This window comes from Columba livia, chromosome 1, assembly GCF_036013475.1.
Source record: "Columba livia isolate bColLiv1 breed racing homer chromosome 1, bColLiv1.pat.W.v2, whole genome shotgun sequence".
Lineage (NCBI taxonomy): Eukaryota > Metazoa > Chordata > Aves > Columbiformes > Columbidae > Columba > Columba livia.
Genome location: NC_088602.1, coordinates 172,803,196 through 172,821,234, shown reverse-complemented (window position 1 = coordinate 172,821,234; position 18,039 = coordinate 172,803,196). Strand labels below are relative to the sequence as shown.

The 18,039-nt window shown below is 51.1% G+C and overlaps 1 protein-coding gene across 2 annotated transcripts; it reads right to left on the bottom strand.

The window, feature by feature from the left end:
• Positions 1–375: 375 nt before the first annotated feature.
• Positions 376–18,020, bottom strand: CBX6 (chromobox 6). Of its 2 annotated transcripts, none has more exons than XM_065047041.1 (5): positions 17,898–18,020; positions 17,717–17,760; positions 17,460–17,525; positions 17,191–17,257; positions 376–8,997 (listed from the first exon to the last, which is right to left on the bottom strand). In XM_065047041.1, the coding sequence occupies exons 1-5, from the start codon at positions 17,964–17,966 to the stop codon at positions 8,077–8,079; spliced, it is 1,167 nt and encodes a 388-aa protein (XP_064903113.1). In that variant the 5' UTR covers positions 17,967–18,020; the 3' UTR covers positions 376–8,076. The 2 variants fall into 2 exon arrangements, with proteins under 2 accessions (XP_064903113.1, XP_064903102.1); XM_065047030.1 differs by having other exon boundaries at positions 376–9,051; positions 17,898–18,018.
• Positions 18,021–18,039: the final 19 nt, after the last annotated feature.

Below are 18,039 nucleotides of genomic sequence, written 5' to 3'. Positions count from 1 at the left end.
TTTCTGCCACAAAGTGCTAGGCCATGCTCAGATCCCAGTTCATTTTTAAAAGAAAAGGATGTGTGAGGCTCATGGGAGGTTCTCCAAAGCGCGTTGGAGGAAGATGCTCAGACTCCACTTGCCTTCCCGAAGTGCCCCCACCCCCACTTCCCTCAGCGTTACAGTAGTGTTACTTGTATGTTGTCAGAGCTTCTCTGTGTCCACAAAGGTCTGAAGACCCAAACCAGAACTGACCCACAGTGTGCAAGAAGGGACTAAGTGAGTTTCTGACTGACGCTGGCTTACGATGGGTGTTTCAGGATCTCACTACCGGCTCCACAGGTCACTCAACCCCCAAGCAAGTCCCAGCCCAAGCAAGGAAGAGAAAACAACAGGTTTTGGAATGTAACAATTTATTGGGGTTAATTTTAATTTTTTTATTTTTTTAACTCCCCATTTCTGGCATTGATACAATATCCAAGAGCAGCAGAAAGAACAAAATGTACAAGAATACAAGAGTAATCAGCACAACCCCCACCCCCAAACCTGGAGCAAACCATTTTCTTGTGGGAAGCACCAGGGGAAGGGCTGATTCAATCACCCCTCCAGTGGCTACGCCTCCCACCCATCCGCTCTAGACAGAGTTTAGCCAGCTGGGAACTGGATTAAAAAAAAACAAAACAAAACTGAACAAACACTATATTTAAATGAAAATTGCAAGAACAAAAAAAAAATAGATATACAATTCATCCGTGCACAATCCTTAAATGCATTTTTTTCAAAATAAAAAAATTACAAGATACATATTTAGGTTTATTTTAAATTAAAAAAAAAAATTACCACCTTCACTCTGTATGCCAGGTGAGGGGAAATAAAGAACCAGGTGGGTTGCACCAGAACCCTCAGCACTCTAGGAGTTAGGTCTGACCTTCTCTAAGAGAAAGGATAAGGCTCTGATGCTGCCAAAACTCAAGCACAGGCAGAATCTGAAGCACCCAAGTACCACAGAGCTCAGTGGGGTAACTCGCCTGCTCGGAGTTCAGTATTTGCAGGAATCTTCAGGATTTGAGGCTAAGCTTGGCACTGGGGAAGGTGAAAGGAAGGAACAGATGAGGCAGGCCCCTGCCCTCCACCACCACCGGACAACTTGCTGTCCAAAAAGCAAACAAACAGGGAAAAAAATATCCCAAAATAGAGATAGTCCTCTATTCTTGAGCGTACAAGGCTTAATGGCAGGGGAGAGGAGAAGAGGAAGAGGACAACATAACCAAGTTGATTAGCTTGGGGAAGGCATGGGCACAACTTTTTTCCTGAAGAAAGTCACCACAATGAATACTTTTTTTGTTGTTCTGTTTGAGAACTTGACCTAAGAAAACATCCCCCTATGCAGCCCAGGGGCTGGAAGCAGCAGGTTCCCTCCAGGACAGCTAAAGAGCAACCGACCTGCTGCTCTGCCCAGGAGGAAACCTCAGCACCCCCGACAGCGGGGCACAGCTGAGGGGCTGCTCGGGGGCACGATGGGGCCCTGCTAGTCCTACAACGCCCCAGAGCCCCATGAAGTGCTTTGATGCACACCCAGCCGTGCTCCCACGCGTTAGTGCAAGCTCTAAGTGCTTGGCTGAGCAAGAACGAAGTCAAGAACCAGGGACCTGCAATGGGAATTAACACTTCAGCTACTTATCCTGACCAAGCCCTTTCCCTACCATCAGATATATCTATTTTCTAAGCTGCTGCTGACAATGGTATCCACCTTGACTGCATCTGGCTGCTCTTCTGTCACCTCGCTTCCTCCCTACGCTGCAGCACGGTGCTTGCTGCCCACTGCCCTGCTCTGCTTGACCTGGGAGCACAGAGGACACCCCCACTCCTCCAACGGTCCTGGAGACCATCACTTCCCACCTTACAGAAGCTGTAAGGGACAGAAAAGCTGCCAGAAGCTGCCCACCAACATATGGGAAGGGCAAACTGACTACATCTCCCTTCATTCCTGGAAGGAGACATTTAAAGAAAGGGAGAAAGAAGAGCTCAGGGCTCTGTGATGTCCTTATGAGCGAGGCAGGTGGGACACAGGGCACCTCAAGGCTGCTGCGCAGACAAGGGCACAGACCCCACTAGACACGTCAGTTTGATACAGGGAAACATGGAAAGGAGAGAGAAGTAGAGGACGGAAGGGCAAAGGTGAGGATGGAGATAAGACTCCAAACATCTCCTCCCGTCTACACGCCCAAAAAGAAACTACACACTTTGCACTCTGGGGAAGGACCTAAAAAACAGAAGAAAATGAAGCCACTTACTCGCTCAACCCCAAAGCATTGATGCAGTTAAGATATTTGCTGGAGTTACCTCGGGAAGGAAGCACGGAGAGGGAGAGGGGGGTTTCTGAAGCAGTACTTGGCACTCCTCCGGCGCTCCTCTGTGCAAACATGGCCAGGTCGGGCTGCCAGCACCCTCGGCAGGATGGTCCCATCCGCCCACCGCCCCCTTCGTGTGAGGGAGACGAGGCAGCGGGCAGTGACATGGCTGGCAGAAAGGCCACAGCAAGCCAAGAGGGAACAGAACCCAGGAGGCACCGAATCCCCAGCCCCAAATCAACCCTCTACAGCATCACTGCCTTCAGAGAGGACATCAGGAAGGCTGCGCGGGGGGTGAGACTGGGGGAAAAGCGGGGAGAGGGGGGAAGGTTTCTTCTTTTATTTTTATATATTTATATATAAAAAGTAAATAAGATCCCAGCTCTTGCACGATTATTGGGCAATTGAAAAATGCAGCAAAAGCAAGCGACATTGGAGTAAAAGGATGTGCCAGGCAAGGAGGAAAAAGGTCTTGTTGGAAGGTAGGGAAGGAGGCGAAGGGAAAAAAGAAGCACTTAGCCAGACACGCACTCCAGGTTTGTTACACCTCCCTGGGAAAAAGGACCTGCTCCTGAGAAGCCTCAGTAATGCCACAGCTGATGTGGGCAGAAGCGTGAAGGGTTTTGGGACATCATCCTTCAGCACGGTAACCTCTCTGTGCCAGGAGGTCCTCAGGAAGGTGATCATCTCCAAACACCGGGAGCTGCCAAAACCTCCTCTACAAAGAGGGGCTGGGAAAGGGAGTGAAATCCCTAGGAAGACTCAGCTCAGAGACAGCTCCTACCTGGTAAAAAGTAGGATTGTGGGTTTGTTTTTGTGTTTTTTGTTTTTGGTTTTTTTTTTTCCTTTGTTTATATCATAAAATCTCCCTGGGAACTTCAGTAAGGGGAGACGCAGAGAAATGCTCCCTTTCTCTTCTGAAAACAGAAATTAAGCAGTGGCTCACCACAGCTGGGCCTGCTCACCACACTATTTCTCTGTTTTCCATCCCAGAAGGAGCTTGCATCTCATTATTTTCACGCCTCCCCAGTCCCGCTCTGCTCAGCGAGGAGACAGCAGGAGACAGGAGGCTGCCACACCAAGCTAAAGGCCGTGGGAAGCACTGACAGAGCTCAATGGGCAGAGGGAGAAGAAGTTTCCATAAGCAGCCCAGGCTATGGAAGGCATCGAGACATCTGTCACCTGCCGCCACAAAGCCAAGGGCACCAGAGAAGTCCAGACAAGAAAAGCTGTCCTAGTGTCCCCTGCCTGCCACCTTCTGTTCAGACACCAACATCTGGTGGCTTTCCTCTTCCCTGCAGTCACCCTACGTACCAGATGAATGCCCAGCAGAGACACCTTGGATGAGGAAGCCAGCACACAAGAGCTGCCTTCTTGCTTTGAAGAAATGTTCGGGCAGCTCTTCCCCACCACCCCGCAGGAAGCCAGAGCAGAAGGCAGCAGCCCTACTCGAGCACAGTCCTATTGGGGCACTCCCCAAAACCTCCAGCATTTGCTGGCCTCAAGAAGAGGGTCATTCCTCACTCGGCAACACCTTCAGAGCACACAAGACAGCCCTCTCATCCACCTCTGAAGATCCGACAGCTGTCAGAGATAGGATGTCAGACTGCAGACTTCGTTCTCTGTCCTGATGTGGTGAATCCTATACGGAAAAATGCCACTCGCCACCTGATGCTGGAAGAAGCTAAGAGACCCTATAGAGGGGAGGCGTATCTGCTTCCCGGGAGATAAGCCCACTGTGTTTTACCCCACTTGGATATGGGGGAGGGAAAAAGAGAAGAGACAGTGACTTGGCAAGGAAATGTACATGCCAACCCCAAATCTTAGCAGCTTGCTGTGCATGCAAAGTAAGTCAACTGTTTCCACGTCGCTGGCCCAATCCACGTTCTGGCAGAATGCAACCGGCCTTCTGAGGGCTGCTCAGCTGGAAAACCACTTGGAGACTCCACCTTAGCTCACAGGAGAGGTATGGGAGGGAAGGGAACTCACTCCAACACTTGGGAGGCAAGGACGGGAAGGGTTTGTAGACAGGGTTCCTCCAACATGCAACTTGCCTTTTCAGCTCAGAGATCGCTGCTCAGTCCCAGAATGCCTTTCCCTCCAGTTCAAGCAAGCCAAACACCATCCCAGACACACATGCTTCGATACTACAAAATACTCTTTTCTCTAAGGACCATCTAATACCACTACAGTTTGTGCAATCACTGCATTTATTATTCATTTTTAAACTCTCTCTCACTCTCTCCCTGTAGAAATTTTTTTTAAACTTTTCTTTTTTTATGCAAAACTAATCATTTCACTTTTTCCACTCCATCATAAAATCTCCTCTAAAAACACGACGACAAGAGAACAAACATGGCACAGACACAGAGAATATTTCCCTGTTTTTGTTTCTTTTTTCTAGGGGTTACGGGGAAGGGAAGGGGATACTTTCAAATAAACTCCTCCCTCAATCCCATGCCCTTTTTTAAAGGGCATGGATGGATCTTCTTTCCCACCTCCATTAAGGAGCAAGGGCAAAAATTCAGAAGGAGGAGTGTAACCCACGTGAATACGAAGGTAGGTTAGTCAGCCCCAAGTGGCTTGTCCACCTGAGGGAACTTGAGGCTGCTGCTGCATTCAAGTTAGCGAATGTCTAACTCAAACCAGCACAGGATCCTCATTTCGGATCCAGAGGTTCAGGGTTTGGTTCTCCCACCTGGTGACCAGGGAGAGATTCGTCACACAAGCAGTCGAGCTGTGTCTGCAAGCCGGATCATACTCCTTTCTTCCTCCACAAAGAGGATCTACTGCACGAGTTCCTCTGCCACAACAAGTCCCCTCGTCTCCTCGCCACAGGAAGAAGGTCCTCACGGAGTATCCCTACAACGACCCACTGTTTTGCTCTTCACAGACAGTCCCCTTGCTTGTCACTCTGGAGAAAGGCAAAAACCCTTCGATTAAACAATTCCTGTCCCCTGCCCCCAAAGAACACCATACAAGAGACACTGGGGAAAAGAATTCTGCCAAGCCAACACATCTTGGCCAAAACACATCAAGAGTTTCCTATTAAAGTTCCCTTTTATCTCCCACTTAAACGCTTCAATATTTTTTTTCAGAACCTCAATACCACGAAACAAAACACATCACCACATACACACCAAATAGCAACTTAACAACCTAAAGTGACTGGCCAGTTTGCATCCACCCCACAAAGGAGCTCCTCTTATCTCACAGCCACAAACTAGTTCTTGTTGAGAAAGGTGTTGGGGGGGGTAGAGAAGAATCTCCTCGAGATTTCCCTAAGAAAGAGCTTTTCCCTATGCCTACAAACTGCTCATCTTTGAAGCTGCAGTCAAATGGATAGGCTACGCTAAAATAAGGGATCCCCGGGTGTGCCAGGCACAGGAAAGATGCAAAATAAAGACACAAAAAATACAGGCAGTTATTAATACAGACACACACACAAGTCCAACAAGTTATAGGAAGCCTTAGCTTGGTGAATGGATCAAGGAAATCTCTTTCTCTGTACCCCTAGCTTCAGCTGTGAATGCAGCAGCATCCCCAGAGAGTCCACTAAGCTCTTTAACCAAGGAAAGAAAAAGAAAGAGGCGTGCAAAGGGTGGCACTAACAGCACCTGGAATCCCCCTCGGACTGTCTGTGCAGACACTGGGCTGCAGCTGGTGTGAATTCTCTGTGCCCCACGGCTTTGAACTCCACCCGCTGCAAGGCAAGGCTTGTGGGGAGGGCAGCAAGGATTTTATTACACCAACCCAGGCACGGGAGGCGGGGAAGAGACAAGCTGTGGGCACACAAGCCCTAATTAAGGTCAGAAGCTGGTCTATTCCCCTACCGCCCCAACAACACTCCTTGGGCAGACAAATATTACTTCTCTCCCACAAACTGCCTCCCTTCTACCCTCAGACCACCGAAACCACAAAAATCACTACTCCACATGAGAGCACTCCTCAGCCAGCAGCTCCGGAGCACCCTCATGTGGAAGCACCAGAGGGGATAATTCCACCCATGTTCACCCACCTGGGGCATGTTTGTAAGTAGCTGAGCCCCAGCGTGGGGGAACTTTTTTCCACCCTTTTCACCTCTGACCGTGTTATGTATAAGCAACACCCTTTTGCCCATCCCAAATACAGGGGACAGGGCTGAGACGGTGAGGCTCTCCCTTGATTGATCAGCACCTCTTTTCCTCGCCCCTATGGGCCAAGCCATGTGCGAGTAGGGGCAGAAGGGAGAGCACAGGAACAGCATCTCACCATGAAACTCAGGACCCATGCAGAAATGAAACAAGCCAGAAACGGCAGGTGAAAGAGAGCTTATTCTGGATGTGAACAAGGGTGGCCAGGGAAGGAGGGAGCTGTGGGTGAAGAACGGCAAGCTGTGGTCTTGCTCGCTCCTACTTGCTAGGGGTGAAGAGAAGAAATTTCTAGATCAGCTCACAGGAGCTCTGGGGGAAGAGATCCAGCGCACACATGTACGATGTGAGACAGTTATTTCTTATTAGCACCTTTGGTTGACAGTTTTAAGGGCTATTTCAGATGCTGAAAGGACAGAGGAGAATCCTCTTCCAGGCCATCCACCACATGGAAGGGAGAGCCCGAGAGACAAAAGGAAGCAGGAGGAGCAAACAACCCACCTTAGCATCCATCCATCCCTCCTTCCAAGGGTGCTGGGGAAGCAAAAGGAGTTGGAGGAAGCCCATGTGCAAGGCAGGAGACGAGCCTCACCTGGCTGGGGCAGCATCACGCTGTTGGCCTATCTTCCCCCAAACTGAAAGATGGATGCATGGCCCACTTCCACCATGGTAAGGCCAGGGGGAGGCCTGTCCCTCAAGCAAGTGCAAGTGATGAACACCAGGAGGAAGATCTGGGCCAGAAGCAGGCTCCCATTTTTCTTCCCTTCCCCCTACCAAGCTGAGCAAGTTGGAAGATGCAGGAGAGGAGGAGGGACCAGGCCACCTGAAAATGCCCATACAACTGCCAAGGTAGCACCAATAGTCAAAGGAAAGGGGAAGCCAATACAGGGTGTATGCTGCATGGGGCACCCCCCTGTCACCCCAGCTTTGTCTCAAGCACCTTCCAGGTATGACGCTTCACCTGCCCCTCTTCCCCTTGCTCTGAAGGCATCTGGATCAACCACTGCCATGAGGACAGCAGAGGAGATGGCAGATCCAGGCCAGAAGCCAAGAAGCAGAAGGATGGCAGGATTGGAGTCATGGCTAGGGGGAAACATAGGAATGGAAGAGACTGCATGCACATTGTGGGAGAAGATTTGGGGGGTGTGGGCAAGGGCTTCAAGCCTCTTACATCCTCCCCTCAAGGGTCTAAAGCTCCTCTTGATTTCTTGTCACAGACGGAAGGGGAAGGAGAGGGAAGAGCACCTTCCCCACCACCCCCACAGGCACACAGACACGCTCACCCATCCCTCATCCCGAAAGGCTTCACCGCCCATTGGACCACACCACATTCAAGGACAAACAACCACTCCCCAGCCCCACCACGACCCTCCCTGCCTCTCCTCTGAGCAGCAGGGACACCCAGGAATGGTGGGTGCCCCACTTCCCCCCCACTGACACCCTCCAGCCTCCAGACAAAAGGGAGCAGGGCAGGAGGAAAGGAGAAGGAAGGGTGGCAGTAAGGGCAGAGGGACAGCCAAGGGGAGAAGGAGAGAACCAAGGACAGCCATTCGCACCACGACCTCTCACAGGTACGCCTCCCCCCATGCCCCTGGAGCTGGGGGGAACCTGGCTGCTCACTTGCTGCCTCCTCCGCCACCACCGCCTGCCGCCACCTTCTCAAAATCCTCTGCGTTGCAGAACTCCTTGATGGTGACGGTGAGGAGGTTGCTGGTAACATCTGTGACCACCACGTTAGAGCAAGGGGACATTTCGGGACGCCAGTCGCCGGCCTCCTGCTCCGGGTCAGAAGAGGAAAGGGACAAGGAGGGTGTCTGCCCCCCGCCGCACCCTCCTGAGGGAGAACGCTTGCTGGTGGCGGCTGACTCAGGTGGGATCGAGAGGTCGAGGACCTCCGACTCGCGCCAGTCGGGGATGGCTGGGCTGAGGGTCTCGGGGAGCAGCTTCGGAGGAGAATCATCTGGGTCAGAGGAGGAGTGGGGGGCAGGTGATGGGCAGCCAGAGGAGCTAGAGCTGGGGGCATCATAAGGTGTGGAGCTCATCATGAGCCCGCAGGATGCCGCCTGGGAGCCTTCAGCCTCCCCTTTGCCCTCCAGAGAAGGGGCAGGTGCAGTGGATGGCTTGTTGTAGAGTGAAAAGGCGCCAAACTTCATGTGACGGATCTGGGTGCGCAGGACACTCTCGCTGAACTTTTTGCTCTTGCCAATGACGCGGTTTCGGGACGGGATCTTGGGCCGAGCGAGGCCCCCAGCCCCGTTGGCTGGCTTCCCACCTTTGTCAATGACTTTGAGGTTGAGGATGATGCGGCTCCGCTTGGGCTCACGGGGTTTCACCTTACGGTTGATGATACGGACGGTCTCCGAGAAGGGCGAGACGGGAGGACGGATGCCAGCCCCACCACCCACGCTCCCACCGTTCTGGGGGTCTGGACGGGGCAGGGGACGCCGGGACATGCGGTGGCATCGCCGGATGTCTTTCTTGAGCCGATGCACCGCGGCGCTGGAGTGGAGCTTGGGAGAGGAGGTGCTAGAACCAGGCTTGACAGAAAAGTGTACATCCCCAATGTGGAGGGCCTCCGCTTGGGCCCGAGCCTGCGGTGGTGGGGAGAGAGAAAAAAAACAGGGTCAGAGAAGCTGCCTCTCTCCAACTTTTTTCCAACTTGCAAGTCTGTCTCTCTTTTCCTCCTATCGCCTCTCCTTAGTGGAGAGTGACAGAAAAGCATCTGCCATAGTTTGTCACCCTGCAATCAAATGGTAACATGCAGTCAGATCTCAAATTGGGCATTGCTCACCTCAGGACAAGCACTTACCAGCAATGCTGTGTCACATTTATACCTGCATTAATGACAAGCACACATATGCACTGTTGATAGCTATGGCACAGCCCCCACACTAGCGCGGGGCACTGTCTGCACCCTTTTTGGGCAGCTTGTTACGCCCAGGCACTGCCCCTGTTGACATGTGCTTAGCCCAGGAGGAAACCGCCACCCTGCAGCCATGTTTCAGGATTACAGTTAATGGTTTCCAAGGCTCCCTCCCAGCCATCATCAGACAACGAGCACAACCTTCCACTGCCAGCCAAACAAGCAAGAGTCCTCCTAGGCATTGGGGCTGTTACTGTTGAGTTGGCATCTAAAAATCACATACTAGTCCAAGACAGAAGACTGTATCCAATCCTCTACAAAATAAGCACACAACAAGGGGGAGAGGAACAGTAATACACTTGATTATCTCTTCCTCTCGCACAACCAAACTCATCTGCTTTGGAAAGTATGGTAGGAAGGGGGCCTTGAGGTACACAGATGGGGATGGGAGAGGGTGGTCTGATGGAGCAGTTTTAGCTAAACACAAGAAATGCAGTGGCCTGAAGCTTAGTTTTAACTAGAGACTACATCCAAGCCGCATATCTAAGCTCTGCTGTGGGAGCAAGGTCCAGTGTTTAACACCAGAGACCAGGCCAGCTGGAACTCAAACAAGTTTTACTGCACCTCTGAAGAGGAGATTGTTCTTTTGAACACCACACTTGTTTGAAACCTACTAATGGAACTGAGCAGGACCAGCACTGTCAACTGCTTGGTGCCAGCCCTCCCTGACAGCCAAGGAAGGTGAACAAGACTTTTAAGCTCTTCTGGAGCTTGGAGATATAGTGCCAAAACCCACTCTGGTTCATGCACTAGAGAAAGGAACACCTTCTGGCAGCAGGAACAACCGTTTTGTGGGTAAGCTGCGGCAGTATGACCTGAAGACTCTGTGGGCATGCAAACCCAGAGTACACTCTTACATTCACACCTTGTCACAGCACAGTTGTTCTGACACCTGCACCCCACTCCTTGCCCAAACAAACTCCCTTCCTTAATCCCTCTCAGCAGCGGTCACAGGCAGAGGTCACCCAGGCCTGGAGGGGACAGACGAGCCCCGTGACTGCCCATCGAGCGAGCAGCTTCCCCCATCTCGTGGGCACATCAAGAACTGCAGTGCTGGAAGCAGACAGCTGCTTTTCCTCCCCAACTTTTCCATCCCGTTGCCCCCCCAACACACACGCCAAGATCGGGATGGCTTCTTGCCAGCTAAGAGCTTAAGCACTCCAACACCATCCCCTTTGTCACCCTGCAGGCTGTGCCTCCTACCAGAGAAACGCCTGGGAAAAAAAAAAAAGTGCATGTAAAGGCAGGGATCTAACAGATCTAAGCGAGGGGCCCAGGACAGCTCTTGCACAATAAGCTCAAAGCCCTGGCCCTACATCACCAGAGCTTTCCTGTCACCCTGTGCCCCTCTTCTCCCACTGAGATCCCCATGGGAACTGCAGGAGATCCTGAACGAGCAGAGAACAGAGATGTGAAGACATTTTGTTCCTCCCTGGCTGACGATGGATCATGCCGGGCAGTACTACTTGTACCCTGGCTTTAAAAGGACTACAAAGATGAGGCCTCCTTCCCCAACCATATGTGAAAATGCAGATCAAAGGCTCAGCTGCACCGGGGACTCAAGACTTTGTATTACTGACTGACAAATAAACAGGGATGAGTAACATGACTGCCAAGGCAGTCACAGGCACTGTCCACCTTAACCCTGGGCTGCACAGGGCTGTTTTACCTACCCAGAGGGAAGCACCCCCAGCCCCGGCAAACCCCAACACGTCCTGCTGTAGCAGGGAGCATCCCAGTGTCCAGCCAGTTTCTCTTTGCTCAGCCTCACACATTACTCCATGGCCCAAAGTATTCAGAAAATGAACAGTTAGACCCAGTTCCTGTTCCAGGCATCCCACAGGCCGGAGCACAGCAGCAGCACCAGACAGACTCCCTGCACCACGCATCAGCGCTTCCCCTGCCATCCCTGTGATCCGCAACTTAAGACACTCCACAGATCCAGTCAGGAGGTCACAGGCACAGACACACACATCTAGGGCTGCACTTGCTCCCTGCCTTCACAGGTCCCTCTGAAGCAGACGGCAGACACCAAGACAAGCTACAGTTTGCTTTCTGACATTACATACCAGCACAGCTTGCAATTAACCATTTTATTCTTTCTTTTTCTCCCCCTTCCCCACCACAGCATGGCTGCTCTCGTGCTTTGGGTTTCTCGCCAATTCACCACTGCTCAGCAGAGAACAACGTGCAACACAATGTCCCATTCCAAAAGGCTCTTCCCTTTTGGTTACCCTCAGGGAAACCAGGCTGAAGGTACAGACAGATGCACAGGCAAAAATCCCTGATCCACAGCTTCAGTGGATTGACATATGCATCCTTGAGGACTCCCTCCTGCTACCAACACCGCATGTCTTCTAGATTAACTCTCTACCCTGTAATCATGCCTTGGAGTGAGGAGTTCTGCCCCCTATGTGCCCCTCTGCTCGGAATAGACTTTAATTGCCACCTGCCCACATCCATCACCCACGTGAGAAAGCAGCAGGTCATGTGCCCCACGACATCTCTCCAGAGCCACAGTTGCCTTATAAACACCAAAATTCCTCAGCAAAGCTTCCCATCAACCACATTAAATGAAAAGTGATAATGCTGGGATGGTCACTGCCCAGCCACTTCCATACTCCTGCTGATCTTACTTTCTCAGCGTGTGCACATTAATCAGCTCCTGTCCCATTTTGGCAGAGACCTGCCTTGGTTTTGTGCTTACATGGCAGCTAGCACAGCCCTCTGGTCCGTGGCTAGGACTTTGCCCATGTGCCAGAACCACTAGGTCTCTTCTACTCGCTATGTGTCTGTTTCCAGTTACTTCTGGGGCACCTGCTAAAGGCTAAAGTTATTTCTCACTCATGTTTCAGCTCTCTGCATTTATTAAATTCCAGTTTCAATAGTCTCCAGGTAGACTACATGCACCACCAACCTCTTTGGCCAGACTTCTAAGAGAGAGGGTAAGCTAGGACCCAACAGTTACCCCCAGGAGCTGCACTGCTGTCCCCGGGGACCAGCTTCAATGTGAGTTCCAAAGAGCAATATGCAAATATGCAGCTTACCTGGAGCTTGTTTTTCCAGGTAAGGTTTCAAGAAAAATAGTATCAGATGCTTTATCTAAGACCAGCCCCCAGAGCCCTCTCACTTGCAAAGCTCAGTATTCCTACCACAGGATCAGGTTTATTCAGGCATTAACTATACAAACTCAAGTCTCTTCCCTGCAGAGGACAGTACATTTTCTGGGCTCTCCCTCTCCTGCTTCCAACTTTACATTAAGTAAAAGAAGACTCAGCACTCAGTTTTATCTGTTGGAAACGTACTTCTCCCTGCTACGGATCCATTACTCAATCACACTCACGAACCACGCGAGCATGAGGTCTTTGAAAAACAAACCCATTTAATTCTTTGAGCTCTGTCACCACAGTTTGCTGCTTAACTCAGAAGTTTTCCGAATGGAAACTACCTGTCTGGGTTTTGCTGTTTTCACCTGCAGGATTTGCTCACTGCTGAAGAGGTACTCAGCATGTACACGAGTAACTCACTCTCTGCTTACAGCTCAGCCTACATCAGGATGCAGCTTCTGGAGGCTTGCTGCAGTGCTCTGTCACGAGAGCAAGGCAATTGCTAGGATTGCTTCCCTTCCCCCCCTTCCCTTTTGGGATATGCATCACCTTTATTTAGCTTGTACAGCTTTCCCTCATTGCCCCTGGGAACTAGTATATCTCTCCTGTTCCCTACTATTTCTGAATAAATGTCCCTTGAGGCCCAGCAAGCATATTTGTTCATTCATTCCCTTAACGCACTGAGGCACACAAGCACGTACATGGACACGTGCTTAGAAAAGGCCCCCCTTACCTGATCTGTATCAAAACCTCTGCAATTTGGAAGAAGAACAACAAAAAAAGACCATGTAAGGCAAGAGATTTCTAGTTAATTATTTCAAAATCAAGTCACTTCCAGTAGCACTGCTGCACCGTAGTAGCATTAGTCTCTCATAAATTACTGGTTCTGTTTTGTCTTTTATTCTCCACCTGCATTCCCACAGTCCTTACTCCAAACGGCATTCGTGAGAGCTCTTCTTTCCCCTTTTTGGCTGCCATTCTGCCTTTTTATCGCCCTCTTTCTTCTGCAGTCTTCCAAGTGACAAGGCAACAGCAAGCCAGTTCATAGCACAGTTCTCCCAAGCAAAAACTGCCATAAACTAAAGTCTCCCTACTGGATGGGGAACGGTCTTGTTTTCAAAGCACGTGGGGGATAATTTACGAACAGGGAGGAGATCAAAAGAAAGCCAGCTCCAACTTCAGAGTTCAAGAAAGGGCGAAGCGACAGAGCACCATGCTGTTCGGCTCCATATTCCCCCGGTCTCCCACTAAGGCCTTCCCTTACTTTGCTCTCTGTTATCTTTTCATCCTCATTAAGCTTCTCCCGTCTTTTCCCCTCAGTATTTACAGCCAGTCTTCACTACCCACCCACTGAGCATGCAGAGCGGCCTCTGTTTCTTAATAGCACTTGCTGGACTTTATTAGATTAGTTGGTGAGTTTTGCATTCCTCTCAGCAGAGAGCCAAGGGAAGAGCAAAAAGAGCAACCCAAGCAGGGGGAAAGAGGAAGATCACTATAGCACGGGCTACATCTCTTTCTAGCCTCACACCAGCTTCCATTCTGACCTCCAGCTCACAGGTCTGTCCTCAAGGATGACTTCTGCCAGACACATAAGTAGCAAGGTAAGAGCCTTACATACAGTGCTGCCTGTTTCAGGTGAAGGATTCCGCTCCCCGTACGCTCAGCACAAAGCCCGCAGCATACCAGCAGCCTCCTAAGAATTACAACCTCCCGCCAAGCTTGGTCTCAGCTGTGGGAAAGTTTGCCCCTAGTATGCAGAGGATAAAGACCCATTTCCTGCCCAAAACTTTGCAGTTGGAGTTTGCAGGGGTCACTTTCAACACCGGCCATCTTGATAGCGATATTGGAAAGCCTGAACTGTAATTTCCTTTTACAGCCTGATCAAAAGGGCAAGTGTTAGACAGCTTTCAGCAACAGGAGCCTGGCTTACAAAGGCAGCAGGTGGCTGAAGATGCAGCTTTTCAAAGCTTTTCCAAAGGTGTGGGCCACTAACCTGGTGGAACGCTTTCTGCAAATCCCCCATGGTGCCTATCTGCAGCTTTTGAGGACTAATCCCAGGATAAACCTAGCCCCAACTGCAGACTAAAACACCCACACGAGCCAGGGGACTGACTGTTGTATCAAGGCACTTATTTCAGTGCATCACTGGAGGCTTGGAAGCCTACATTTAAGCACTGATACACATAAAAAAATCCTAGCGAACCACTGAGTTGAGGCCAGACTAGTTTACCAAAGCAGTCCTAGGCCAGGCTCCTGCTTGAACGTCATGGCATCCAGGCCTAATCTGTTCAGTTAACAGATCAAAAAGAATATTGTTCTAACTGCCAACTCCAGAGACTCCCTCCGGGATGCAAGAGTCAAATTTCTTCCCCTGCTTCTGAAATTCTCACTGGCAAGAGATTCTGCAGCTGAAAGAACCGAAAACGTCGTTAGGGAAGCACAAGGCAGAACCAAATCCCGCTCCTCCTGCAGCAGCACTGGTGCTGCAGGGCTGGCAGAGGTCAAACCCGCTTTTTCAGCAGGTTAGAATAATTGACTGAGAGATGCGCTTGACACAGGCTATCACACTGGTCTTGGTCACGTTTCTAGTGGTTTGCCTGAACAGAGCTCAAACTGGTTCAGATAGGGCTATAGCCGAGATTGGGTTACTTCTTGCTGCCTGGCCCAGGGGTGTTATTTTTAGGGTAGGATCTGAAGTCACAGAAAAGCAGCAAGTCAGAGTGCTAACAGTTTCACCAGCTCTGCTCCCCAGAGCTGCAAACCAAGCAGCAGCGTTCAGCCCTGCCAGCCTCTCCCACAACGTGCCATCAGCCTTCAGGAGAGCTCATCTCGCTCCCTGTCGCGATCCATCTTCTGCAAAGTGCCGAGCCAGCTCCGCAAACCTACAGGTTTTCAGTAGCGTTTGAGAGGCTGGCAGAAGGAAGATATGCCACAGAAACGTGTCAGGGACGTGATTCAAAGGATGCTGTTGAATAATTCAGGTTCCAAATTTAGGGGGGCTTTAAAGGGCAAGGGGAGAGGAGGAGGAATGAGTGGGTTTTATTTTTGAGTTTGGGGGCTGGTTTTGTTTTTTTTAAAGGAGTGAAAAACTGGCAGTGGATTTTGCCATATCACATTCAGAAACAAAAAGAAAACAAACTGATTACACACAGTAATATTAAAAGCACAGCATAAACACTCCTCTACTGCTCTGAACAATGTCAGGTGGTACAAATACCAGTATTTTTTAATTCAAGCAGAGAACTATTTTAAGGTGGTGGTTTCCCTTTAAGCGTTCCTCTGCATTGTTGGAAACCTAAACACAAGGGTTTCATGTAATGCATGACTGCCAGAAAGAGAAAAACCAACTAGTCTAGTTTCCTGAATGAAGAATAACAGGTAGTACATATCAGTTCTGTTTGTAGTTCTCAGACTCCAGTTACAGAAAACTGTTAGCAGAAAAACAGGCAATGAGAGAGAAGGACTGTTCCATCAGGACTTTCCAAGGTTTGCTACAGTTCCACGGGGTTTTACTCAGAGCATCAGAATACGCCTGTTCCTGCATTTCTTCCACGTGCTTCGTTATGTCCTCTTAAAGCAGGGCAGAGGTGACACCCTACCCCTCACCGCTCTTTCCAGTGCTCATACAGTTAAAGTGCTGCACTGACTTGAGTAAAGCTCCTACCACTGTCAGGCAAAAGAAAGTATTAACCTGTTTCACAGATGGGGAAACATGCACAAAAGCTAAATGACTTGCCCAAAGCCATAGGATGACTTAGTGACAGTGATGCCTTACCACAGGGTCCACCCTGGCTGTTCCAGGCTGTGAACTCCCTCATCCATCTTAATCACACAAAGGTGTATGGTATTTCTATATTCATTTGAAGACTGAGATTGAGATAGCTGAAGAGGGAAGGAGGAAAGAGGGGAGCAAAGCAAAGAGTTTCATCTGTAGACTAGTAAATCCACAGAGCTCCCATAGTGATCACTCAACTACCAGATTTCTTAATCAGACAAGAAAGTAAAAAATATTGGGGGGCTGCATTAGGCACTACCTTCCTTGTTCTTTACTGTAAGCAAGCAGAGATGCTATGACAATACCTTCTTGCAGAGATGCTGGGTCTGTCAGAGGGGAAGTGGAAACTTCAGCTGCTATCCTACACAGAGGTCAAACACTCCTCCTCCCCCCCACCCCCCCCAAAAAACAAACAAACAAAAAAACACAAGCATGCAATTTACAGATCAAAACATGAACCCCTGGTGAAACTCCCGTGGAACACCTACATCCTGAAACAGGATCAGAGGGGCACAAGTGGCAGCGGGACTCCCGCCACAGCTGCCCCATCGCTCAGCACGCTGCAAAGTTGCAGGACGCAGGCTGCATGGGACAGGCCGCCAAAGGAAGAGGGAGCGGGGCAGGCAAGCTCTCCAATGCAGCAGCAGAAGGCCGTAAAGAGGCAGAGGATATTGGAAAGGAGACTGTAGCCTCCCTGCGCACATCCGCATGTACCGACCGTCCTGCTGGGGCACCCCTTGCACGCACACACGCTCTCCCCTCGCACGCTTCTGCGTCCCCGCCCCCCCCCCGCTCTCCCGGCCAGTTGTCCCCGCGTTCCCAGAGCCAGGCACAAGTCACTTGAACATCCAGCTCTTCCAAGGGCACGAACCAGTGAGGTCTGAGAGACATTTGGCAAGGCCTAAGTTATTTAATTAAGAGTTACCTTCAGGAGAAAAGTTTTAGGCTTAGGTCCTCTCTTCTTGGGCCCATACAGCTCACGTTCTCGTTCCCTTTAGGGGGTCAAATTTGTCAAGAAGTTAAAACTTTTCCCCAAGGGGGAAAGAGAAGAATACAAGTTTAAAAGGAGGAGGAAAAAAAAAAAAAGAAAAAAAAAAAAGAAGCGCCTGGACGCCTTTTCCCGCTCATCCACCCACCACCCAAAGCCAAACCTGCTGCAGCCCCCCCAGCCCGGCGAGGGGGCCAAGCACTCACTTCTGCTCGAAGGCGGCGATGAGGCGGGAGTCTAGGATGTTCTCCTCGGGCTCCCAGGTGCTGTACCTGCCGGAGGCACAGGCAGCGGTGGGGGGACACAAGCGAAAGGGTCAGCACCCAAATCCCCCCGCGGTCGCACACAGAGAGACCCATCCCATGCCATCCCATCCCATGCCACCCGCAGCCCCGGGGGCGGCCCCCGCAGGGCGGCGGAGGCGCGGCAGCCCTTTCCCCCCACCGCCCAGGGATGCACTCACTTGATGGCCCAGCCTTTCCATTTCACCAGGTACTCGATGCGCCCCTGCAACACACGGGGGGGAAGAGGGGGGATGAGGCGGGGGCCCGGCGGGCCGGCGAGAGGTACGGCCGGGGCCCGGTGGCAGGGAGCTGGGGAAAAGGGATGTTCCGCGGCCGGCCCCCCACCGGCCGGCCCCTCACCTTTCGGATGCGCCGCTTGATGATGGACTCGGCGGCGAAGACGCGCTCCCCTACTGCAGACAGCTCCATCTTGCTCCTCGGCGGCGGCGCCCACAGCCCATAATAATCCCGCCCGCCCGCCCGCGCCGCCCCGCCCCCTGCC